The 24,267-nt window shown below is 52.6% G+C and overlaps 10 protein-coding genes across 10 annotated transcripts; 6 read left to right on the top strand and 4 right to left on the bottom strand.

Moving 5' to 3' along the window:
* Positions 1 to 172: 172 nt before the first annotated feature.
* Positions 173 to 1,277, bottom strand: HMPREF1541_07046 (uncharacterized protein; the record flags this gene model as incomplete). The annotated part of the gene is made up of 3 exons (XM_008721371.1): positions 173 to 820; positions 883 to 1,118; positions 1,169 to 1,277. 3 exons carry the CDS (start codon positions 1,275 to 1,277, stop codon positions 173 to 175), a joined length of 993 nt encoding a protein of 330 aa, XP_008719593.1.
* A 2,307-nt stretch (positions 1,278 to 3,584) lies between these two features.
* HMPREF1541_07045 (uncharacterized protein) lies at positions 3,585 to 6,137 on the top strand (the record flags this gene model as incomplete). Its single annotated transcript, XM_008721370.1, has 1 exon — positions 3,585 to 6,137. The coding sequence occupies one exon, from the start codon at positions 3,585 to 3,587 to the stop codon at positions 6,135 to 6,137; it is 2,553 nt and encodes an 850-aa protein (XP_008719592.1).
* A 511-nt stretch (positions 6,138 to 6,648) lies between these two features.
* On the top strand, positions 6,649 to 8,690 carry HMPREF1541_07044 (uncharacterized protein; the record flags this gene model as incomplete). The annotated part of the gene is made up of 6 exons (XM_008721369.1): positions 6,649 to 6,804; positions 6,853 to 7,216; positions 7,275 to 7,704; positions 7,758 to 7,912; positions 7,959 to 8,187; positions 8,246 to 8,690. The coding sequence occupies 6 exons, from the start codon at positions 6,649 to 6,651 to the stop codon at positions 8,688 to 8,690; spliced, it is 1,779 nt and encodes a 592-aa protein (XP_008719591.1).
* A 309-nt stretch (positions 8,691 to 8,999) lies between these two features.
* HMPREF1541_07043 (uncharacterized protein) lies at positions 9,000 to 10,419 on the top strand (the record flags this gene model as incomplete). Its single annotated transcript, XM_008721368.1, has 6 exons — positions 9,000 to 9,332; positions 9,414 to 9,539; positions 9,598 to 9,679; positions 9,752 to 9,858; positions 9,948 to 10,237; positions 10,299 to 10,419. 6 exons carry the CDS (start codon positions 9,000 to 9,002, stop codon positions 10,417 to 10,419), a joined length of 1,059 nt encoding a protein of 352 aa, XP_008719590.1.
* A 444-nt stretch (positions 10,420 to 10,863) lies between these two features.
* Positions 10,864 to 12,086, bottom strand: HMPREF1541_07042 (uncharacterized protein; the record flags this gene model as incomplete). The annotated part of the gene is made up of 3 exons (XM_008721367.1): positions 10,864 to 11,476; positions 11,535 to 11,675; positions 11,728 to 12,086. The coding sequence occupies 3 exons, from the start codon at positions 12,084 to 12,086 to the stop codon at positions 10,864 to 10,866; spliced, it is 1,113 nt and encodes a 370-aa protein (XP_008719589.1).
* Positions 12,087 to 12,609: 523 nt separating this feature from the next.
* Positions 12,610 to 16,390, top strand: HMPREF1541_07041 (uncharacterized protein; the record flags this gene model as incomplete). The annotated part of the gene is made up of 4 exons (XM_008721366.1): positions 12,610 to 13,655; positions 14,314 to 15,000; positions 15,153 to 15,309; positions 15,362 to 16,390. 4 exons carry the CDS (start codon positions 12,610 to 12,612, stop codon positions 16,388 to 16,390), a joined length of 2,919 nt encoding a protein of 972 aa, XP_008719588.1.
* An 86-nt stretch (positions 16,391 to 16,476) lies between these two features.
* HMPREF1541_07040 (uncharacterized protein) lies at positions 16,477 to 18,604 on the bottom strand (the record flags this gene model as incomplete). Its single annotated transcript, XM_008721365.1, has 5 exons — positions 16,477 to 17,036; positions 17,120 to 17,378; positions 17,438 to 17,801; positions 17,853 to 18,094; positions 18,146 to 18,604. 5 exons carry the CDS (start codon positions 18,602 to 18,604, stop codon positions 16,477 to 16,479), a joined length of 1,884 nt encoding a protein of 627 aa, XP_008719587.1.
* Positions 18,605 to 19,132: 528 nt separating this feature from the next.
* On the top strand, positions 19,133 to 20,464 carry HMPREF1541_07039 (uncharacterized protein; the record flags this gene model as incomplete). The annotated part of the gene is made up of 8 exons (XM_008721364.1): positions 19,133 to 19,226; positions 19,289 to 19,337; positions 19,397 to 19,462; positions 19,515 to 19,675; positions 19,728 to 19,900; positions 19,951 to 20,057; positions 20,142 to 20,269; positions 20,322 to 20,464. The coding sequence occupies 8 exons, from the start codon at positions 19,133 to 19,135 to the stop codon at positions 20,462 to 20,464; spliced, it is 921 nt and encodes a 306-aa protein (XP_008719586.1).
* A 306-nt stretch (positions 20,465 to 20,770) lies between these two features.
* HMPREF1541_07038 (uncharacterized protein) lies at positions 20,771 to 21,631 on the bottom strand (the record flags this gene model as incomplete). Its single annotated transcript, XM_008721363.1, has 1 exon — positions 20,771 to 21,631. One exon carries the CDS (start codon positions 21,629 to 21,631, stop codon positions 20,771 to 20,773), a length of 861 nt encoding a protein of 286 aa, XP_008719585.1.
* Positions 21,632 to 22,399: 768 nt separating this feature from the next.
* On the top strand, positions 22,400 to 24,178 carry HMPREF1541_07037 (uncharacterized protein; the record flags this gene model as incomplete). Its single annotated transcript, XM_008721362.1, has 1 exon — positions 22,400 to 24,178. The coding sequence occupies one exon, from the start codon at positions 22,400 to 22,402 to the stop codon at positions 24,176 to 24,178; it is 1,779 nt and encodes a 592-aa protein (XP_008719584.1).
* Between the last annotated feature and the right edge of the window lie 89 nt (positions 24,179 to 24,267).

Genomic DNA, 24,267 nt, shown 5'->3' with positions numbered 1-24,267 from the left:
CCGCGATCTCTACGATCTGTATATGTCTCTGTATCTGTACCTCTTATCTCTAACTCATCGGATGCAGCGAAATAACTCCGACCAGAAACGCCACACGCTTCATGTCTGCTGCTTTCCCAAACCTACACCCAGAAAATTGACTCTATGGGAATTGATTCGAACGCCCACCCAATCAAGCCGGGGGCGCCGCAAGCGCCGTCGTCGCGCCTTTGGACTCCACAACCGGCTCAGTGAAGGCCTCGGGCCAGATAAAAGCCTTCTCCTCGCGGCTCGGAGTAAAAGCCGAGAAGACGGGGACGGCCGCCTTGCTGCTGACGCGACGCCACATGTTGGCGCGCGGGTTGTAGCGGGCGGGCATGCCGCGGCCCTGTGTCTTCTGGTCGTCGACGCGGGCCAGTTGGATGACCTCGCGCTGGATGTCGGCGAAGGTGTCGAAGGGGATGTAGCTGATGTTGTTGTCGACGCAGTATTCCTCGAGCTTGAGGCCGCGGCGGGCGAATAGCACGTCGGACTCCCGCGCGGCGGGCAGGTCGGAGACGCCGTCGCCGATGAAGACGATGAGGGGCACCGTGCCGTTGTCCGACTCCATGGCCGCGGTGGTCTTGTAGTCTTGGAGGGACTGGGCTTTGTCGTGGCCCAGGTCCGTGTCGGCGTGCAGCCAGACGGCTTCCCATTTGTTGGTGGTTGAGTCGACTTTGGCGTCGTTGGCGACGATGTCGATGTGCGCGCTCATGTCGGCGCCGATGAAGTGGTCGAGAACGCGGCGGAGGACAGGTTTGAGGCCCGCGGAGATGACGTTGAAGGGGATGTCGTTGTTGACCTGTTGTATGGTTAGGACTTTTGTACTGGGACGGTAGCATGGCGGTGCTTGGTGAGACATACGCAGAATTCGTGGAAGGTGCGGAAGTCGGGGTCGATCTCGAGGGCGGACTTCATCACGTCGAAGACGGACTCGAAGGGGACGTCGAGGGAGGCGTACAATTCGTCGGAGACCTCTTTGAAGCTACGAGTGCCCTCTTCGAGTTCTTTTGCGAGCTCGGCTCGTCGTTCAGGCCCACAGCCGAAGTTGTCGAAGAGCTGGTGGCCCGTATCTTGTAGAAAAATCGTGCCATCGAAGTCTATGAGTGTGAGTTATCCTGCAGTAGTCTTCTGTGTCGAGGCATATTACCTGAGAAGCAGATGATCTTTCTCTTGGTGCCCAAGTTGGCAGTGTCAACACGGTGAAGGGTCGGTCGTTTCGACTCGACGGCCGGAGGAGTTATCGCGATAGGGGCCATGACGTGTTTCTGTAGCAATGAGTAGATGAGAGGAGGTGAAATCACAGGTCAGGCAGTCTAAAAGATGGTCAAAACACAGCGCAGATACTCTCGACAAGACGCAAAGAGGCATGTGGCACAATGCCCATTCTTTAGAGGCCAGGACTGCGGTGGCAACGGCCTCGACCGACAGGTATCCAGTACAGGCACAGGTACATGGCAGGCAAACCTCCAGCCCACACGTGGAGGGGCTGTCGATCTGCAAACGAAGCCCGATCCCAAAGCCACACAATCAGTGGCGGGAGAGCACGAAAACGGTTGGTGGGCCATGCACCAGCAGGTTCGAGGCGCACGGAGACCGCTGGGGCGGTCAGCTCAGTGTGGGTACTCGACGGATCTGAGGTGTACATGGGCAAAATCAAAAGCGCGGTCGAGGCATGTGAGAGATTTGCAGTTTTGCGGTTCACGGTTTTTCGCGTTGGTTGGGAAGGTGGGGGACTTGGCGCGGAACAGCTCAGCTCCGGTAGCTCCGCAAGCAGCTGCTGACCGGGTGCGAAAAGCGTCGACACGGATACGATCTGGCGAGGCTGGAGTAGATGACAAGTCCAGCTCTTCCGTCATAAATCACAGCGGTCGATACATGGAGAATTCCCTTAGCAGAGAGACCGCAAAGAATGACTTGGAAATGAGGTTGTCCTTCAACATTGTGGCAGCAAGAGGCTCGGTCGCTACTCAGGCAGTGAAAGCTTGGCATCAACAAGTCAGACCGGGCCCCAACCTCTTTCGGGCGTCAGCCGTCAAGCATAGCCAGCACTCGAAGTCAGGACTAGCTGTAGTACCTAGTTGGAATGGACATACCGCATGTGCTTAAACGCGATGAAATTGTGGCGGCTCTAATGCATGGCCCATGGTCAACTATTTGTTGCCACCGGAGGTATGTCTTGGCAAAAGGGTCAGACCGACCCGTTTTAGAAGCAGCGTAAGTGGAGATTGAAGCTTGACTGAACGACCACATACGAAACTGTGGTAGGGCATGCCGTGTGAGGCCGCTGTCGAGCAGGGGTGTTTTGCGATCTGGCGACGGTGAAGTCTCATGGGGCAGGTTGACAAGATCGTGGCCACCGCTCAGTACCAACACAGCTCGTGCGCGGCATCTGCAAATCCAGGATAGAAGTGCAAATGCAATCATTTCCCATGAGCTTCAGGCAAAACAGTTTCCAAGGGAATTCTATGAAGTTGCACAAGTGAACTTACGCTGCGGTTCGTCCCGATCCAGCTCAGGCCGACACCAGCAACTCGACGTAGGATGGATGCAAACTGGCACCTGCTCATGCCCCACGCCATCAATACGGGCACACATTGTCCAATCAAACCTAGCTCGGTTTAATTGAGCCGAGCCCTGTCGAGTGTACTCAATCTCGCAACCCATTGGTCTGCGAGCCTTAAATCGCATTCGACACCTGGTCCGCAGGCGCCCCTACGCCGATCAACCTCCGAAAAGCCTCGTGCATTAGCCTGGTTGTAATGAGGGTGTAAGGGCTACTCCTACAGCTCCCCTGGCCACGATGCGGAGAAGCAAGGCTTTACCACGCTCTTGGCTCCGCCGCCATCGAAGGTTCAGGAACGCACCTGAACATCAGCATCCAACCTCATTGCTAGCATCAACAGCCCATTACGATCAGGCAGTATGCTTGCTCGTGCATATAATCATTGAACTCTTGACGTGCAATTGTCCAACTCGATTGGCTCCTGAGCTGCGAACACCAAGGTAAGCAGGCTATAGCCGGGCGTTGCCCATCGCCAAGTTTAGGCAGTTTAGGTTCGCGAACCAGACGCGAGGCGGCTCAGTACATGCACCGCCCCCACCTAGGCATGGTCCTAGTACTTAAGGCTACCAATAGCCTTGCGTTGATTAGGCTGCAGCGACAATTGCGAAGGCCGCTCTGCAGCAGTCGTCCTTCAAGCAGCGCCTGATTGAATGGCAAATCCCTACGATTGGCAGGGGGCGCGCGGGCGGCCACAATTCGGTGCTGGCGAGGTTGGGCCGTGGCAACGTATCCCTGCGGTACGTCTGATTCAAGCAACAAATTTGGAGCCATAAGTTGAAGATCTGCGCACCAAATCTCAGCGCTACTACTCTGCTTCGGTTGGCACAAACTTATCGTACGACCGCCACAAAATGGGCGAATGTCTCACTGCACCTTAGCTTAGGCAACCTATTCACCTGTCTTATTCGACTATCGCCGCATACGTATCGTGTAGGAAGGTCAATGATCAGTCACTGTCCGCTCTTCGATGATTTAGATTCTTGTAAGCAAGATTCTAGCTATGGACCATCTGCCGAAGCCTTTGAATCAGACAAATCATGTCGCAGTCCACTTCTATACCACCGAAAGGATTTTCAAGCCAGATGACTTCTTCACAATACCTGCTCGAGAGGAATATGGTCACACTGACTATCAGCAGCTGATGGAAAAAGGCCTCCCCGAAAACATAGACATAGACATAGCACACAAATTTCTTCAAGACTGGCTCTTCTTCGGACTCATGGCTCAGGTGCTCGGCAAAGAAATTGATTCTTTCGACTTCAACGACGCAGCGTCACATGTTGTCACGACACGGCCACTCAAGCGATTGCTTGAGGATTGGGCAAAACGGAGGCAACTCACGGACCGTGAGCCGAGGACCACTCGACACACGTCGCATTACATCCGCGCGTCCATGGCTCTGAATCATGCGAGGAGATTCACCGCTAAATATCTTGCCCATCGGATATCTGATGATGAGACTGATGCCTCAGCTGAAGAGGAGGAGTTGATAGGCATCCATGCCAAGCTCGACAAGAAGTTGACTCTGTCGATTGGGTTGCTGGGTGAGACCCTGCAAATATCTCGGCCAGACCTCGCCATGTTCCTTCAGCATCGCAATCCATACTGGACCGATCGAAGCTATGAGCAGAAGTCTTGGGGTTACAGTGCTTACTGCCGTGAGATGATGCTTGACAAAGGCCTCTGTCGGACAGAGATCCGGCGTTTGGAATCAATCTTGCGATCAACCCGCCTCACGTATTTTGTGACTTTCTTCGAGCGCAAAGACCCGGACCTTTATCACACTAATCCTGAGTGCACTTGGAGACAATGCGCCCAGAAACCTCTTCGAAGGAAACCAATGGATCACCTTAACTGCGATGGATCGCAATGCAGCCTAATCCTTCCCGGCAACGAAATAGATGTGTTTACTTGGGTCAAGGGTGGACACGTGCCTTTGGTGAGGTGGACACACGCTACTGGCATTGAATGGTACCCATTTGATGCGAGCACTGAAGATTTGACTTATGCCGCGGTGTCCCACAGTTGGAAGGAGGAAATATTCAGCACGGGCGTTGACGCGAGAGGCAGACACAATCGAAGCCTGCCTCTGTGTCAGATAAAACGGCTTCAGGACTCGGTCGACTCCGCGATACGGAAGTCAACCACCATTGATGCCACCTCGGTTGAAAGTAAGCAGTTCAGCGAGCCGAATTGGTTTTACATCGATGCTTTGTGCTTCCCACGAGATGCCACTGTGAGAGCAACAGCTATGCAACAATTGAACGTTGTCTATCGCAAAGCTCAGGCGGTTGTGGTTTGGGATCGAGACCTCATCCAGCGAGACAAACCAGCCGAAATTCTTGACGCAAATGTTTTGATCCAGACAGGCGATTGGTGCCGCCGCTTGTGGACTCTTCAAGAGGCAGTTCTTGCCCGAAATTTGTACGTCGAGTTCAAGAAAGGGTGTGTCAGCATCAAAGACATCGAAGAAGCAAGGACTCTGGCCGAGAAAAGTCTTCACGAGGACTATCATTTTCTGTCCGATTCTGGGTGGCCGTTCAGCAAGCCAATCGCGGAGCTGAGGAACCCTAGCTGTTCATTCAAGGTTCAAAGAGCATGGGAAGCTGTCCAGTTCCGCCAAATCAACAACCCCGCCGACGAATGCTTAGTGATAGCAGCTCTTCTGGACCTTAACGTATCCGAGATCGAAAAGATCAAGTCCACGAGCGCTCATGATGGGAACCGTGACCTGCAGGCACGCCGCATGATCAAGCTGTTGGACTTACTCGACCTGAAGCCAGGGATGGGAATACCAGCCGGGCTCATCTTCACCTGTGGCAAAAGGCTGAAGCAGTCCATCACAGCCACACCGCTAGGGTTTGAATGGGCACCGATGACATGGCTCACAAGACAGTCACATGTGTTCCCTCAGTCACGCCCATTGGAAATGGCCGCAAACTTGATGTGGCGAGGCGTTCAGGTGCAGCTTCCGGGTATCCTTCTCCACCCCCCGATTACGAATTTCACGGATACTATGCTATGGATTCCTGTGCATCCGTCTCTCCATATGTGGTATAAAATCCAGGTTGTCCTGACCCTCGAGGTCTGGAGAAGCTTCTGGCGCGATAGGCACAACAGCAAGGATATCGCCTTTTTGCTAAGCGTTGCTGAGCCCAAAGATCGATGGGAGATTGGCGCCGTGGTTGTGTCTCAGGGAAGCATGCATGACGAGAATGTCCGATGTGTTCAATGGGTCTGCCGGGTCTGGTATCGTCTGGAGGCAAATACTCACATCGTTGGGGAAATGTGCGACAGGTTCCGACAACATCCTGACGAGATGAGTTTTGGAGAGCGTCTAAAAGTAGACCAGAAATGGTGCATCGATGGTGTGTACGAACCAGAGGCGAAGCCGCAAGTTGGTAGTGCGTCGAAGTCACAGCTGCTGGTATCGCCGCCCTTGCCTCCGTCAGCCTCATCCACATACACATCGTCTCCGGAACAAACACCATCATCAGGCCGGGCCCAAAGCTCGGCTAGCTACTCGGCGCGGTCTAGACGCTCAGGTTTGTAGCTATTCCTCGGTCGTGCTTGAGACTCCCTCATTTGGGGACTTCCAACTGATCTCGCCCGTGTGCTGGAAACGTGCTTTCCACGGAAGACGAGAATGAATCCTCTCTTTCGGCATTGCCTGGCCAATCACGATAAAGTTCCAACCGTGACATTGCCGATTACCGACAACTCGCACTGTGGATGAGCATGGAGACCCTACAGCTTTGGCGCTCGTGTTCTAGACCCCAGATCTCCGAAATAAATCCATGCCTCGGGCGTGGGAGAATCTGGGGTCGCCTCTCCGCAAGTACAAGGTCAAATGCGATGCGGGTTGTGCAAGGGTTAGCCAAGCGGGGAATCCGGCAAACAACGACCAATGAAGTCGATATGTTTGAACGTGTGTGAGTGTCGTCGTGTCTCCTACTAAGCACATGGACACTTGCTGATTTCGATAAGGATGACTTCTCTTATATAAAGTCGCGATCCATGGTCTGTCCTGGGCTTCGCTGATCGAGTTCCAAGTCGACAGCACAATGTCTTCCCGTGATGTGGACGCTGAGAAAGCCTTTCAGGATGTTCAGATTGAACATGTCTCAGATACAGTCTTACCAACTGAAGATAGGGGAGCACGGAAGCAACCAGGCGAAGTCTTCCCCGGTATTACAAAAGAAAGCATACTGGCGTTTCTGGTAAGCAGACATCATATCAGCTACCTTTCACTGCTCATCCCCTTTCAGGCCATATGCACACAACTCAGCGCCTACGAGATGACGCTGCTCACACCAGCTGTCGCGATCGGCTACATCAATGCCGAGCTCGGCCCGTCGCCAAACTATGCTTGGATTAATATAACCTGGTCTCTTGGAGCAGCAATTCTGGTATCAGTGGGTGGACGCCTGTCAGACATCTTCGGACGCCGCTATTTTATGCTTTGCGGCGCGATCATATCGTTCGTTGGAACTATCGTCGGTGCCACCGGCCAGAGCATCGCTCAAATGATCGTGAGCGGAGTCTTGTTTGGTATTGGATCCGGGTTTCAGGAGATGGGGTTCGCCTGCATCATGGAATTCATCCCGAATCGGTACCGTGTCACTGCACTGGGTAAGCTTCTACAGACCGCCATATTCCCTACTGGGTTGGGAAGCTGACTTGTAGCAAGGACTATACGGAACTCTAGCCCTGCCCTGCATATGTACGCCTCTTATCACCTACGCCTTCATCGCGCATACCTCGATAGGGTGGCGGGGCGCCTACTGGGTCATGACTGGATGGCATGGCTTCGGCTTGCTCTGCATGTATTTCTTCTACCACCCGCCGACGTTCAACACAAAACATGGCGAAGAGAGAGTTTCTAAGTGGACGCTACTAAGAGAACTCGACTATATTGGCTTGTTCCTCTTCACCGCCGGCACGACGCTGTTCCTGGTTGGCCTCAGCTTTGGTGGCCGACGTTATCCTTGGGTTTCTGCGACCGTCATCGCTCCGATCGTGGTGGGATTCTCGTGTTTTGTAGCGCTCTTCGTATGGGTCTTCAATGTTCCCATGAAGTATCCTTTGCTCCCTCCACAACTTTTCCGTCAATGGCGCGGGTGAGTCCCCGAAAAGTTCCTTCCGTCGAGGTGTCAGCCTGACTTTCGCACAGGTACAATGTTCTGGTCGTTGTCAGCTTCTGCCTTGGCATGCTCTACTATAGCATGCAGGTACTCTGGCCGCGCCAGTCGTCTTTGCTCTTCGCATCCGCAGATCAGCCCATCATGAGAGGCGTGTATGCCAACTTGACACTTTGGGGCACGTGGCGTGAGTGTAGCAGTCCTTATTTGCTTCACGTGCTGACTGCTGACAGTTTCACTCATCTCCGTATGGGTCGTGTGTGCCAGGATCGGCCACGAAAAGTGGCAGATCATGTTCTTCGTCTGCGTACAGACGGTCCTCATTGGTTGCCTATCATCCGTACAGGTTGATCAGAAAGCTAAAGCCATCGCACTGGTATTCATCATGTCGTGCTTTATCAACCAAGCCCTTTACTTGCTCTTTGGAATGGTATCTCTTAATATCAAGGACCAAGGCGACATGTAAGCTCAGTCACAGCTCACAGTCTCTGTGCTCGTTCTGCTGACACTGTCACCTTAGGGGAGTGGCTATCGGAGCCATGTCCACTTTCCGACTGTTAGGTGGAGCAGTGGCCACGGCCATTTACTCTAGTATTGTCGACAATCAATTCGCTGGCAAGCTACCCACCCAATTGCGTGCTGCCGTAGCAGGGACCGACTTCGATCCAAAGAACCTCGCCACTCTAGCACAGGCCGCTGCGATCAATACCGCGGCAGCCTACAAGAAGGTGCCCGGAATCTCGGACCAAATTGTTGCTGCCAGTCAATGGGCCGTCAAGCTAGCATATGTCGAAGCCTTCAAAGTCGTATACTATACAGCGCTCGGCTTTGCTTTGCTAGCAATTGGGAGCGCACTGTTGGTTTCGAATACCGATCCGGCAAAGAAGAACATGGACAAGGCTGTGATCCTTGAGAACGAGAAGCAGTCGGCATCCGGAACCACAAGCAAAACAGAGCTGTTCTAGATTGCCGATGCAGCTTGGAGTCACAAATATGGCATCAGATGAAATCCTTTTTTTTTGGAAAGACCGTACGGCTAAGTAGCTGTGTGAACATAATGTAGGGTTCCGGCAGTAAAGCTCTGTAGACTTACTAATACTGATGCACGAATTGTGACCTTCGGCTAATGGAACCAATCGCCTTTCACTCGCGTCCGGAGTATCGACGTCTACTCTATCATCTGTTAACGCAGAACTTCTCCCATCCTGTCTTGATATACGGTCCAGGATAGCATAAGATGATGAGACTCTACTTACCAGCCGACTTCGAGCACCATGCACCACAATATCCTTCTCACGGGAGTCTCGGGGTACCTTGGCGGGACACTACTCGCCAATCTAGCCACAGCCGCCTTGCCACCTTATAGCCAAGTCTTTGCTCTTGTAAGATCAGACTCCCAAGCTGAAGCAGTACTAGCAAGCAGCAACGCAACACCCCTGGTCTTCGATGTTGGAGATGCAGCTGCCGTCCGCGATGCTGTCACAGGCAATGATATTACAATAGTCGTGTTCTGCATCGATGCAATCAAGTCTGTCACACAAAGCTACATGATCAAGGCGCTGTCAGAGGTCAAGGAGCGGACCGGGAAAGATGTCCACTTTATCCATGTGAGTCTTTTCCGTGCATGTGGGGCTTGTCCCGGGTGTAACGAGTGGTGTTTTGATGCTCTTCTGACGCTTCGATCACAGACCAGCGGAGCAAAGCTCTTTTCAAGCCATGCAGGGGCACCAACCAATCGAACGCTCATGGATGATGAGACTGGAATACACGAGATTCACAAAACACAACGTGCAGTTATACCAGCTGTCCAACCGGTACTTATGCTGCGAGTCTGGTCTCATATCGGATCGATACTGATCATCCCCGGCACAGGCCATCGAGACGAACATCACGGTAGTTGAACTGGCAGAACGCCTTGGTGTGTACGCCTATGTGTTCGTGCCTTGCGTCGTTTGTAAGCAAGCTTCGAGGCCACCACACTCGCTTCGCGTTGTAGGTACTGACACAGTCCTTCTTCTGATATTAGATGGCGAAGGTAGCGGATTCGGAAATCACATCTCGATCCAGACAGCGGCTATTTGTCGAGCCGCAAAAGCTGTACGTCGCGTACACAGTGTTGACGCTGGAAATCCGGTGCGTTGCTTTGGCTAGCATTCTTTCCTCTCCTCGGCATAGTCCCCTTGTGTCACATCTCCTCCCATTGCTCACCTATGTCTGAGTAGACGTGGCCGGTTAGCCACATTACCGACACCACGAATCTCTACATCTCGATCTTGCACGCAATCCTCTCAGGGCCTCAGACCTTACCACCTCATGGACGGAGTGGCTACTATCTCGCCGCTTCGGGTTCAGTTGCCTGGCTAGATCTGTACGCTGCGATGGCGCGAGCGCTTGCTCGTCGAGGCATTGTAGATGACGACAAGGTAGTCCCCGCGACACCCGAGACAATCGAGAGGATGGCCACTGCATTGCAATGTCCCGTGGAGGTGGTGGCCTTGCAGATTGGAGGATGGTGAGTCTATCGAAGCAAACTGCTCGAGAGGCGTATGGAAGCTGACAGAAAATTGAACTAGCTGCACATTCACTGCTAGGAATGGAAGCAATATTGGGTGGAAGCCTGTGTATGAGCCAGAGCATGTGTTGGAGGCGGCGACCAAGGAAGTGGATCTGGTCCTGGCCAACTGGAAGGGCTGAGCGTTGTGTCTCAGGAATGCACGTGCTATGTGAGCAGTCGCAGATACCAGCCAAAACAACGAAAGCATGGTAGCGAGATTCTCGATGGATCTATTTCACACAGAGGCATCGTCACTTCTGTATCATCCAGGGCCGCTACCTGGGACCAGCTCTAGCACCAGTCCCCTGCCCAGCGGAGCAACAGGACTTCACATTCACAAGGCCTCGTCAACCTGATGTCTCGGGGAACACTACGCCACCTCTGGCATCATAACCACCGGAATGACGACTTGCGGATGTATAGACTGATCAATGATCGACAAAGTGCTGCAAGGATTCAATGACTCAAGCCCAGACTGCATTGAGGCGAAGCGGCAGAAGCTAGAACGGATGGTCATTGTCTGTTCGTGTTTGACAAGTACATGATATGAATCCGATTCAACAACTAGAAGGGGTCAGATATCCTCAAGAGCAGCAGGAGGAAGCATGCTCTTGACTCTCGTGCCACACATCTCCCAGCCATGTCCACCGAAATTTCTCCCCAAGACCAAGCTTTTTCCAATCGTTGATGGCCTGCGGGAACTTTGGCACAGATGCATCTCTAAAAGCCGCGTCGTGTGCAAGCACCACCAAGATACTGTCGTCACCATCGTACGTCTGCATCTTCGCGATCGTCGCCAGCACTTGGTCCATATCGTGCCCAAACGCAGGCTGGTACAACGGGCCTGTCACGTCCCGACCACGAGATGTCTGGAGGGTCTCGAACCACTTATTCGGACTGAATTGCGAGTTCTGCTGTTTTGTCGGCAGTGGATTCGGTGAAATGGAATAAGGTAGAGGCACGTGTCGTGAAGGACGGAGCTCGCCGCAGTGGTGAGCGGCATCCCCGCCCAGGAATACAAAGCTGCTGGGATTTACGGACGTCCGGGCCAGCGCGCAGAGGTGGCCGACACAGTGACCAGGGCTGTCGATGAGGTATAAGGAGCCGTCCTGGAAATAGTCGAACGCGGGAAATTGGCCAATCTGCACGACGCGAGAGTCTCCTGGCTCAAACGCGATTTCGTGAACATTCCGACCTCTGGCCGTCGTCAGTATTTGCTTCAACGTTTCACGAATCATTTGGGTCAGAGACGAACTGGATGTCACTCGGGATAACTGCGCCTAACGGCGAGGTATTGGGATTGTCCAAGAACTGTTTCTTGAACCCAGGCCCCACAACAAGATCTGTTTCGAATTCAAACAACGACATGTTGCCCATATGATCCCAGTGAGCATGACTGAATCAGAGTTGTCAGCCAACATGGACCATACGAAAAAGACACACCTTACCTCCAGATCACAGCATTGATGCCTTTCTTGTTGATTTCATGCTCGCTCAAGAACTCGTCGATATCTTTCTCGACCTTAACGACGTGCGTGCCAGATTGCAAGCGCTCTGCAACGACCGGGTGGAGGTTCTCCCAGTCTTTACGAATGCCGAGATCGAACAGCACCTTCTTGCCAGACGGGTGTTCTAGCAGGAAAATGTAGGAGGGTGCTGAAGCAATCACATCATAACCCGGGACCGGAGGTGTGAACAGTGACTTGGTTCCGATATTGCATATGCTGCAAATGTCGATGATCTTGACCTTCACGCATCCTGAGCCAGGAGGGATATCGATAGCAGACTCTGTAGAGTTGACGGCCATGTTTTGGATGACTCGAGCGGACTGAAGAAGCCAAAAGATTACTTTGGCTTGGACTGTTACTATATCTTTTACAGATTTCCCATGAGGGAATTTCGAGGTTGGACGAACGAAAAGTTGCGTTTCGACTTGCTCACAAAGCTGAAAATAGGAGCTGATTCAGGCCACCACTGCTTGTCAAGAAAGCCAGACGGACTGCGCAGCTTGCCACTGAGTACCGAGCGATTCTCTACACTTCAGTCCCAGAGGCCGAGGTCTTGTCCAGGGCAACCTTTATCCCAAGTTACCACATTCCGATTGGCTGAAGTAGCCGAGACTGCCTCAGGCATTATGTACTCGTCCGTCTAGGTTCGTCCGTTCACACTCCACCAGCGAATCTAGGTGCTATTGCCTCAAGCAGCACGCGGCAATTCTCAATGTTACACTATCCCCGTATATATGGACTCACGATGACTTTCTTGGAGATATGCGACTCAAAGTCATATAACCGGTTTACTGTGCTTCATCAGCACCATCAGTGCCCAACATGGAAGCCAATGAAGCTAGTCCAGAGGCATCTCTACGCAAAGCGCGCATTTCCTTTCAGACTGCTACTACTATTTGTAAAGCGGCATTGCGAGAAGCTGAGTACTCAGAGGAGCAAGCGACGGTCATCACAGACCATTTGATTGATGCCGAGCTCCGGGGACATCCTTTCGCGGGATTGGCGAGGGCACTGAGCATTGTCGAGCATCTTCAGGCGTCCGGAAAAGCCATCGACCGCGAGATTCGAATTACCCGCTCTGGCCCTGCGTTTGCCCACGTTGATGGCGGCGACAATGTCGGATATCTGGTTGCTCGGCGGGCCACGAGGCTAGCTATCGAGAAGGCAAAGGAGATTGGTATTTCCCTTGTTGGGGCAAACGGGTTATGGTACACCGGGAATCTGGCATATTATGCTGAAATGGCAGCCAAAGAGGGGCTGGCGACAATAACTGTATCAAACGGTTCCCGCATCGTCGCACCTCACGGTGGCTGTGAGCCGAAGTTCTGCACCAATCCCATTTGTATCGGATTTCCCACTGGCCAGAAGGACAAGCCTGTGATCTGGGATATTGGGACCAGCAAGATTATGTTTGCGCAGGTGATGCTCGCCCAGCGACTTGGCATCGGTCTTCCAGAGGGCACTGCCTTCGACAATTCAGGTCAACCAACCACGGATCCACTTGATGTGCTTGAAGGGGCGATGGCTGCGTGGGGAGGCTACAAAGGAAGCGGCCTCGCGATGATGGTTCAGCTCCTGGGCATCGCCGCTGGAAGCGATGAGCCTGTACCTTTCATGTCGAACTTTGGTTTCCTGATCATCGCATTCGACCCCAGCGTTCTACAGCCCCGTCAGCAAGTCGAGTCCAATACAGAAAAATTTGTGGCCTCGATCAAGTCAACAAAGATGCTACCCGGTGAGCCGCCGGCGAGGCTGCCATTCGAACGTAGTATCGAGTGTCGAAAGGAGGCTATCTCTAGAGGCTGGATTGAAGTCGACGAGAGAGTAGTGCAGCAGCTGCGCAAGCTGAGCCGCGATTGCAGCTCTTCGTGAGTCTAGAAAGTATCTCCTTAGGTACGGATGGACGTCCTAGCCTCAGCCACTTGCAATACTTTCTCGCTAGCGTTAGCCTTCTCGATATCTTGGTCGAGAAGATTGTTGCGTTCGTAGTAAGATCTCTCATGTTTCGCCTTGCCCTCACTAGACACAGTGCTTTCATTGCTATACTCGGCGTCGTATTCAAACAATTCCGACAACGTTGCCGACTCGATGGTCAACATTCTCGGCAGTCTCGGCAACTTCGGCAACTTCGGCAGTCGCTTCCTCGCCCTCGGCTAAGTCAAAAGGCCAGTTTCTCTTCTTCCTCGTCCACGCACACCTTAGACAACCAGGCGGCAGTACAACAGCCGCCAGCGCCTCATCATGCGATAGCCGGCTCAATGGATCACAGCGAGAGACCGCGAAGGCGACGAGCTCGTACCGTGTGTGTCCAGTGCCACAGCCGCAAGGTGCGACCGTCCTAGGGCGAGATCTCAGTCCCACGGGAACAACTGTGACCTAATTGACGGAATTAGCTAAAGTGCAACCTGGAGAGCAGTCATTTGAATGGCACCAAGACATGCAGCAACTGCCAGGAAAACAATGTCACCTGCCAGTAAGGCTGTCGCTGTTCCTCGGCAGAAATGACATGCTTTTGACACATTCTAGAGAGCGCTCATCAGGCCGCCGCACAAAGACACTAAGTGCCCGGGCGCGCAACGATGTCGCAGTATCTCGACGCGGCGTGCCACCCACCCTGCGTCCGTTGATCTCGCAGCAAGCATCTGATCATCAAGAGGATGAAAGACCAAGAGATGTCCCAGCGTCCATGCCGCTCCTGGCAGATAATCCAGCTGTCGAGAATGCTACTTTCCAGTCTGCATTCACACAGCAGGAGCAAGCTGCGCAAACTAATGTCGACGGCATGGTGGACATGCATGATCCGCCAACAACCTCGTCCGGTGCCGCGTATCTTGGTGGGACCGGCATCATGCCTATCTTTGCCCCAGAGGCTCGGATTGCTCAACCTACCAAAGCTTATGGCGCTCACAGACGTGATATTCTACCCCCCGAGCTTCAAGAAAGTTTTCTTGAAACATATCGTGAGTATTCTTGGCCGTGGTGTCCGGTGCTGGATGATGGTACGATACAAAAGTCGATAGAATTCGCTCCGTCCCCCTTGCTTATCAACGCTCTTGCATTGCTTGGGACACGCATACGACCGCCAATGGCAACACATGCTGGATCAGCAGAGTACTATCGACGAGCAAAAATGCTATTTTATGGCGATGAGGAGGCTGATCACATCGTGAGCCTTCAGTCTATTCTCCTTTTCTACTGGTGGGCACCTCAGAGGTAGGTAAGATGGTCCTGTACATCCACTCGTTTCTGTTGTATCCACGTCTATCCGCTACGCCATCTATCTTTGTCTAGTTCAAACTACCACAGACCTGGTCTAAGGCTGTAAAATTTGTGCAAAACAATTCATAGAACTAATCCATCTGTAGCCCGAATACTGTCAACAAGGATGCTGCTTGGTGGTGGACCGGTCTGGCGATCAAATACGGGCAGCAACTGGGTCTACACCAAGAACCGAAGAACGTACACGATGTTGGAGGAGCAGCCCTGCAAGGCCTTCGACGTCGGATATGGTGGACCTTATTCGTACACCGATCAAACCCGCTAAACCGGAACTCCAAGCTAACAATTCACTCAGGCACGAGAGCGGTTGACGTCAATTTGCCAGGGACGTCCATGCACCATTGATCCCGACGACTGCACTGTAAGGGAGCCCTCCCTTGATGACTTTCCGTCACCAGTCGACCCTCGCGCCCACGTGTTTATTCACTGGGTCCGCCTCTGCGGCATCATTGGACGTGTCGGACAACACCTGTCTCGAACTTCTTCACATTCGTTTCCTACCCTGCTGGCATGCGAACTCATTGATTGGATCAGTAACACCCCCAATCAACTTAAGCTTCCCATCAGCTCGCGCCGAACGAGACCATTCGTACGAGACGTCCATAAGCTGCATTTGCCGTACTTGACAACAATCACTATCCTTCATATGAGCCCATCCTCTCAGCACCCTCAACACTCTCAGCAACCTCTACCCGAGGTCTACACACCTGCAATAACAGCCGCATCTTGCGTTGCTAGGATTTTCAAAGATCTACTGGCACGTGGCGACATCCGCTTTCTAGGTGCGATTGCAACTTGGTATGTAGGTGTCGCGATCGTGGCCTTGCTATCAACACAGAGCCTAGAGCACTTAGCCCCGAGTGCATTGGAAGACATTCGCATTCTCCGACTTGCCCTGAACGAACTGGCCCCACTGTGGCCAACAGCGACGATCTTTATTCGCGGATTCGAAAGATTGAAAGCCTTCGAGGCCCTTGACCGCGCTACCGAGCAGTCCTCCGACAACGGACGAGACGACGCACGTGAAGGCCACCCCTTTACACCGATGAATGATGCTTCAGCAAACGCTGCCGACGAGCTCAACACTACACCGACTCTGTCTAACCCCAATTGGATGAACGGAATCGACTGGCGCAGCTATTTTCCCTTCATCACAGAGGAAACCAGCGCGCTTGTCGCGGAGATACTAGCCACAGAGAATCAGATGTACAACTTTCTAACTGACGACTTCCGGTACGATGATCCAAGCTTAGCGCTGCAAGACCTCTTCAATTCGGCAAACGCTTTGGATCCTCTCCTCATGGACGGTGGGCTGCCCTTCTGACAGAGTCCTACGTAAGGACTAGCGCTATGACTATCGTAGAAGGGAAGTCCACGCCCGCGTCCCTACCAAATTCAAAACCTGCTGCATCACTTCTCAATATACCAAGCCAAGTCACTCTTCTCGTCGAATTCGAACGCCGTGAACCCATTGCCCAAGAACCTCCACGTGTTCGCGCTTCGATACACAATCTCAAAGTCCTCAGGCCGCAACTCTCGTATCAACCTGTGGTACAGCATCCCACTCCCGGCGAACAACGCTGTCACCTTCCCATCGACCGTTCCCTGCTTGTACCAACTCTTGCAGCCACCCGTCCACACCAAAGTCTTATGCAGCTCATCGCCATAGGCCATCAGGTGCTTCACGACCTCTGTCTTCGGCACGATGCACTTGATGTCCTCCTCCGCCATCTTCTTCAGCCACTTCACCATGTAGTCGCCATTCCAGCTGATGGCCTCCAGGAGAGAGCCGTGGGCAGCAAGGGCGCGGGGCCCGAGCATCGTGAAGTAGTTCGGCATGTTGGGGGCGGCGACTGAGAGGTACGACTCGGGTGCGTGCCCGGCCCACTGCTCCCGGAGATTGATACCGTGCTGGCCCCAGGTAGGGTAGTGAGGGCGGAAGGAGACATCAAAGCCGGTTGCACATACCACTGCAGACGGTCAGCGTCAGTTCTGGCAATACTTTGCGTGGAGCCTGAATACTTCGGCACCTACGGCTTAGGGTTGCACTTACGGACGTCGGCCTGAAAATCCTTGCCATCCGCCGTGTGGATCTTGTTGCCCACGATGCGCACGATCGCGCTCGTGGTGAGGTCGCAGTTCGGCTTGAGAAAGGATTCCAAGTAGCCTTCCCCGGGTGTGATTCGGCGGCAGCCCAGAGGCCATTTCGGAATCAGCATGTCACATAGCCTCTGGTCGTGTTGAAGGCGTTCGCGCATCTGCTCTTCAGCAATGCGCATCGCTCCGTTGTTGGCCTCGGAACCTCTGATGAACTGCCCAGGAGCGTTAGATCGGGAATTTCGCACGTATGTTGACAAGAAGCGGTCCTCACCATCCTGAAGGCCTTGTTGGTTCTACCAATCATTGCCTTGCGATGCTCCTTCATGCTTTCAGGGTTGCGGCGGAACTCGTTCTTCTGTGCTTCGCTGTACAGCGGGTTTTTGTCGATTGTGTCTCCACCGAGATGCTGAGAGGGTGGCACCCGGTAGTAGATCCAAGCAGGCCCACGAGCAAAGTTCATGACTGTGGTGCCTGGTAGGTTCGCAAGTTGAGGGACAATCTGTATGCCCGATGACCCATTGCCGATCACGGCAATGCGTTTATTCGAGTAGTCAAAGTCATGGTCCCATGCCGCGGAGTGAACACGATGTCCAACGAAAGAGTCGATGCCTTCGATTCCAGGCCACTTGTAAGTACTGTTGACATGTCAATTCGGCGGCAGATGTGCGCAAACAAGCAACGCTTACTCCAAGCCCCCCTGTGCCGAGACCAGCACTTCTGCAAACTCTTTGCGCTGCACCCCCCCTGACTCAACTGTGACTTCCCATACACCATCTCCCTCTTGCCAGACGGCGGATGTGACTCGCGTATTCAATTGGACATCCCTCTCAAGGTCCCACTTCTTGGCCGTCCGCTTGATGTACTCGTGTATTTCTTTGCCACTTGAGTAGAAGCGGGTCCATTCCGGACTTGGGTCGAACGGGAAAGCCTATGATACGTGTTAGCAGCTTTCAGGCATTGTCAAGGAATTAATGCTGACATAGATATGCGATGGAACGTCGCACTGTACACCTGGGTAGGTGTTCACCAACCAGGTACCGCCGATATCGTGCCTTGCTTCGAAGATTTTGTGCTCGACAATCTCCCGCATTTCGGGGAACTTGTGCTGGAGCTTGTGAGCCATCAGCATTCCCGAAAACCCTGCACCAACTGTGATAACGCGGAGCTTCCGTGGCGTGAACGCAAGCTGATCATTGACAGGTATAGTGCAGTCAGATACGGGTGCAGTGTCTGCATCTTGGTGAGTTGCTGGTCGTGCTTGGTGACCGTTCAACGGGCCACCATTGACTTTGATCTCATCAATCTTATACTCGACATGATTTCCAACCGCTGGTATCTCGCCGTCTGAAATACCATTGCTGAAGCCGCCAACGTCAATTTTAGATGTTGGAAGGATCATCGACCCGCTCGTGTCTGAGGTATCCTTGAAAGCGGGCATTCTTGCTGGTCAGCTTCTGATGGATATCCAGGAAAGCCTCTATGGTTCATAGACGCAGAGAATATTGCATACGAAGTGTGTTCGATTCGAGACCTAGTCTCAGATAATGTAATCTCTACAGGATGTCACCCGAGAGAGTTTCTGAATCGGCCAAGCCCATTGCTTGTCATACACGAGGAACTTAGTCTGAAAGACCCTAGAATGCCCGGCTGTGGTGGCAGAGCTTCACCAGCATGGTAGCACGTATTGTTAGACCACCTCATTGGTCGGCAGTTTCGGCAAGTCCTATCTCGGTACTGAAGCATTGCCGCCCACCAATCAATGTTTGAAGTCTGAAAACTTGGGGTAGCGGATGAAGGTCGTGGAGAAGGTCTGGAGGGACTGCAGACCCCTGTGCATTGCTTACTCGAAGTCTGCGGCGCTTAGGCAGGCGCTCATATCATTTTCACATCGGAGAATTCTGACTCTTAGGAGTATAAAATTGCTCGAGATCCGCTCGTCATTGCTTTCATTGCAAAATTGCTGAACATGTCTGGACCATATTCGTACAAAGGCCCGGTGGACTGCACAGTCCTTCCTGATGAGGCGCATTGTAATGGAAAGAGCATAGTCATTACAGGTGGTAAGTCCAAGCCCGAAGTTGGCTCTAAGAGCTGTTACGAGGGTACAACTGATGAGAAATAGGCGCACAGGGAATTGGTGAAGCATATGTTCGAGGCTTCGTCAAAGCTGGGTGAGTGCGCCGCAGGTTCCAGATCGATGCATGGGCGAGAGTTCTAATAATCTTCCAAGATCCTTCGTCACATTCTGCGACATAAACGAAGAAGCCGGGGCTAAACTCGAGGCCGAATTGGGCCCGTAGGACTCCCCTGGTAAACCACTGCAAGCAAAGTTTCTCATCCCTGGCCAGTGAAAATGTGTGCTTCATCCGAGCAGATACCCGCTCTTGGGACGACCAGGTACGTATGTTCGAAGCAGCCGTATCGAAATCACCTCAGAAGAGCGTGGACCTGGTCATTGCAAATGCGGGCGTGGGAAGAGGCTCGGGAGATCCGATGATGACGCTCGAAGGTCTGGGACATTCACCACAACGGCTTTTTGCACAGCTTGCTAATGTCTCCAGACCCAAACACCGCTCCAACAAAGCCAAGCATGCACATTATTGACATCAACCTGATTGGTGTGATGTACACTCTGAAACTGGCAATACACTATTTCCGCAGAAGTCCCATGGCTGCGGATCGCGACCGGTGCTTCATCTTTGGTGGAAGTGTTGCCGGCTTCGTGGACAACTTGGTAAGCATATATCGTTTCAAGTGCAAACGGCTTACTGACCATCTCTCTAGAGCAGCTGGGAATACTCGACATCCAAGTTTGGACTAAGAGGGCTTATGCGGACTGTCAGAAGGCAGTCTTATCACCAAGGCATACGCGTCGCGTACATCGCGCCCTCGTAAGCCCTTCCGTTCTGCTGCGCTGACCCAACCTCCTCGTGTGCGATACAACATATATGAAAGTGGGCCTGACAATCTACCAGCTACGTCCGCACCGTCATCCAGTCTCAACAAGTTTACGAGTCTATCCGAGCAAAAGGGCTGGACTTTGCCACCACCGAGAGCTGTCTAGCGGCGGTCATGAGGATAGCATGCGACAAGACGATCAACGGTAGGTGCAACTCAAATTCACCCCTAGTAGACAGGAGGTCTGATAAGTCCAGGTCACTCATTCGCAATTGTGCCGGAAACCGTCGCCAAAGAAGGTTTCATAGATTTGGACCAGGATGATTTCAAGGGTGAAAAGGGCTATCTCGCCACGTTTCAGGACGACGTTGTGAGATTGCGTGGTGACGACTGGCCATGAAGTGCTAAAAGGTTCAAGGGCAGACTGATGACCGAATATTCTGCCGCCATGATTATACAGAATCTTGTAAGCTAGTTCAGACGCACTACAACTTGAATAATTTTCCAGGACTTGATCGATTATCATGCGGATTTGCCCTGTAGACTTATAAGTAGCCGTTTTCACGGTGCGTTGCCTCTTCTCTGGAACGACACCGCTCCTGTGCCTACAGCGCAAATAACACTCTGACTGTGATATAGACTATAGCATGCGGTCTTGTAAAGCGGAGCTTCTGCACAACTCTACTGGACAAGCAATAACGCTGAGCTAGGAGGTGTTCCGGATTGCAGTATCAACTATGCTCCACGTATGTGCCGCTATTTTGGCCATCTCTGCCTCTGTGAAGACATTTTTGTCTCTAATCAAGCGATGTTTGTTGTCAATATTGCTCCAGAATCTACCTTCAGCCTCGCTTTCCGTGGCGCAGATCGCAGCACTATCCAGCAATTTCTGCGCATATACTTGTGGATCGGCCCCCAAAGCAGCTCCGGCACCGCGCATAAGAGGCTGCAGATACCATGGGAGTCCTTTCCAGATGTTGGTCTTGACAGCACCCGGGAAAACATGCATGAAATGTCGCTTGCCGGTTCCGTGTTGTGGTTGTAGTTGTTGCGTGGCATGATACTGGATCATAGCATCGTTCATCACCATGCAGTGTTGGGCTGCATTAGACAGACTGAAATGGTTCTTCAGGTCGAGATCATCCCAGTTGAGTTTGGTATGGTCACCGAGTCTACCATCGAGAACGATTATGATCTTCGCATTTGGCTGCAAGACCGGCAAGAGTTCCCGTATCAGAAGCTGTTTTCCAAAGTAATGCAGCGCCATCTTATAGTCAATGCCTTCGGGTGTTTCCGTTCGGCTTGCCGTTGTCATGATAGCTTGGCTCATGATGAGGAAATCCAATTTCTGCTCTTCAGCTGACTTGAAGGCGTCTGTGTACCGTTTGATTTGACACATTGATGAAGCATCCAGCGGTCGAAACTCAATGTTAGGATGAGGCAACTTGTCTGGCTCGCTACGGCCGCTAATGATCACGCTGGATGAGGAGTTTGCGGCAGCGATGCGGCAGGCCAATCCGTAACCGATGCCGGCCGTGCCACCCACAACCAAAGTTCTTGTACCCATATTGGTAATTTCCAGATCACTAAGTGTTTCTGAAGCCTTCGACGGTATATTTCATTCTGAACCCCAAGAGCCATTTCGGTGGAATTTGAGCACTTTATCCATCCTCGAACGGCCGGAGATTGGTGGTTCTCCGCTCCGCCAGGTCCTCCGCTCCGCTGCATGATTAATTCCGTGCCAGTGGTGGCGTCTTACCTCAAGCGCTGGCAGGATTTATACTTAGGTCAGCAAGACCAGAAGAAGTATATAGCTAAAGCTCGTCTTGATGCACATCGTATCAATCGTTTGGCGTAGGTGGCAGGAAAGCAACACCATTCATCTAGACGGGTGCAGCTGAGAGAATTGGATGGGCTTAGCTTTCATCGCGGAACTTATGTCCAGGGACGAAATTTAATTTGGGGGGGCTTTTGGTTGGGCCTTTTGGTCGGTGCTTTGGGGCTGGCGCGGGGTGTAGCCAATGAATCAACAAGTGGGCCCTGGAATGGGCGCCCGAAACGATGGCACTTCAGGCACTTCATGTAGTTCTCGCCTCTTCTCGCAACTTTCAACATGTGCTTTACAGCGCTCTGGTAAGTGCTGATATGAGCGGTGATGACATTGGAAGATGTGTTAGAGTGAGCTCAATAATCGAGAGTGCATACGCTCGGAGCGTTGCCGGCGCCATTGTGGTTTGCGTCTTTGCAAGATCTTCAGCCCAGAGCCCCAGAAAGAGGGCGCAAGCCTTGCGTCTAACGACAAACAACGGAGAAACGTCTTCCAGCCTCAGACGGCATGGAGCTTGCAGACCCAAGCGCAAAGGATGAGTTATACATATACGAGCCGCTGGATTCGAACAAGCACGAGATTCGGCTGATCACGCTTCTACCGCGCCTAACAAAGGAGGGCCTCATCCAATGCAAGCTGCAACATGTTACATTTCTGGGTAAATCCGAACTAGAGGTCAAGTACTTCGCTCTTTCCTACATGTGGGGTGACAATCAGAGCCCAGGTACAATCCTCATTAATGGCAAGAAGCAAAACGTTCAGCCAAATCTTCACAATTTCCTGCAAACATATCGACGTTGCTACAAGAAACGCAAGGTCTTATTGACACCGCTCTGGATCGATGCGCTGTGTATTGACCAACGCAATGTCTTGGAAAGGAACCATCAGGTTGGCATCATGCAAGATATCTATCGTTCCGCCCACGAAGTCGTTGTCTGGCTTGGCCAAGGGAACAAGCAGATCGAGCGGCTTTGTTCAGCCCCGAACGCATTCAGGCTATTTTTCAAGAACTGTGGCGTTAACAGACTACCCGAACCTTGCTGGAACATAATATGGGCAGTCTTCGCACTGCTTCGTGGTGAGCATGACTTCCATTCTGCCGCGAGAGACTTTTTAGAGCTTCCATACTGGACACGGGCATGGGTCGTACCGGAGAACATGTTGTCGAGACGGAGATCTTTCTGGTACGGCGCAAACAGAGTGTCTACGGCTACAATGCAGCGCATACTGTACTACGGTCGATTGTGCAAACCGAGACCCTCCTCTCCGAGTCCCATGGAAGCATTCGGGAGACGTGGCATAGAGGGACTGTTTTCGGCTTTGGTGCGATTCGAGCGTCAAGACTGCTCCGAGCCTTTTGACCACGTCTATGCGCTCATAGGCCTCTCCGCCGAGGACATACGATTTCCTGTCGATTACAACCACCATCCAGTCGAGCTGCTTATACACACAATGGCTGTCTGTTTTCGAGATGTTGCAAAGGATCCAAAGAATATCGTGGAGCCTCACCGCGCTCTCCAGCGTGTCGTCAATAGACTGGCCTCTGTGTTAGGAGTGCGGGACGCCATAGATCCCACGCATGCTACCAGAGATCTGCCGCCGATTGGATCTCTCTACCTAAATTTCCAGGCAAAATACACCGACGGGCCACCGCTGCTTCGACCTATGCTCTCGACAGAGCACGATGCCGCACTAGATTTCCCTGGTCTCGAAGGTGTTGCTGCGCTACTTCGGTGGTGGCTGAAAATGAGAAATGGGACACTCAAAGTGGAGTCGAATATAGAGGGACTGCGAAACAGACTTTCAAAAAGGTTTGGGGAGTCCTTTATACTTCATCCACTGTTGGAGTCAGATTCAATGTTGGTCTTGTCAGACCATCACGGAGTTCGCGACTTCCGCCACCGACCTAGCGGCTACAAGGCCATTGTGGGCAGAATAGCACCGTCATGGTCCAAGTCTCCTCAGCCTCACCTCCGCTCACCATCCTTAGACTGTGTGATAGATAGTTTTGGCAGTGACGGACTAGAGGGAGCATATGTGCATCCCAGTACGAACAATCGAGAAGCTGCTGGTCTTGTTATGGACCAGGCGTCAGATCTACGTGCGGCAATGGCGATATGGGGGCTGCCTGCGGACGAGCTTGTCAGACCTGCCATTTTGGCCTTACTAGGAGTCAGGGGATCACGTTGCGAGCTCGTACCGCTACACAGTATTGCCGCCGCGTGGGAGCTGGAAAACCCGTACGATAACGAATACGACCCGAGCGACTTGGATAACTCCACCTGAAGCAGAAAGAAGGGCTCTCTGCCTGCAGAAACTCGTACTGGTCCTGCAGCGAATACGACCGAGTCCGACGGGGCTGCTAGTCTACGATT

The sequence above is a fragment of the Cyphellophora europaea genome, assembly GCF_000365145.1.
Source record: "Cyphellophora europaea CBS 101466 unplaced genomic scaffold supercont1.6, whole genome shotgun sequence".
In the NCBI taxonomy this organism is placed as follows: domain Eukaryota; kingdom Fungi; phylum Ascomycota; class Eurotiomycetes; order Chaetothyriales; family Cyphellophoraceae; genus Cyphellophora; species Cyphellophora europaea.
Note: the sequence above shows the minus strand (reverse complement) of the source record. Positions and strands in the feature narration are given on the sequence as shown.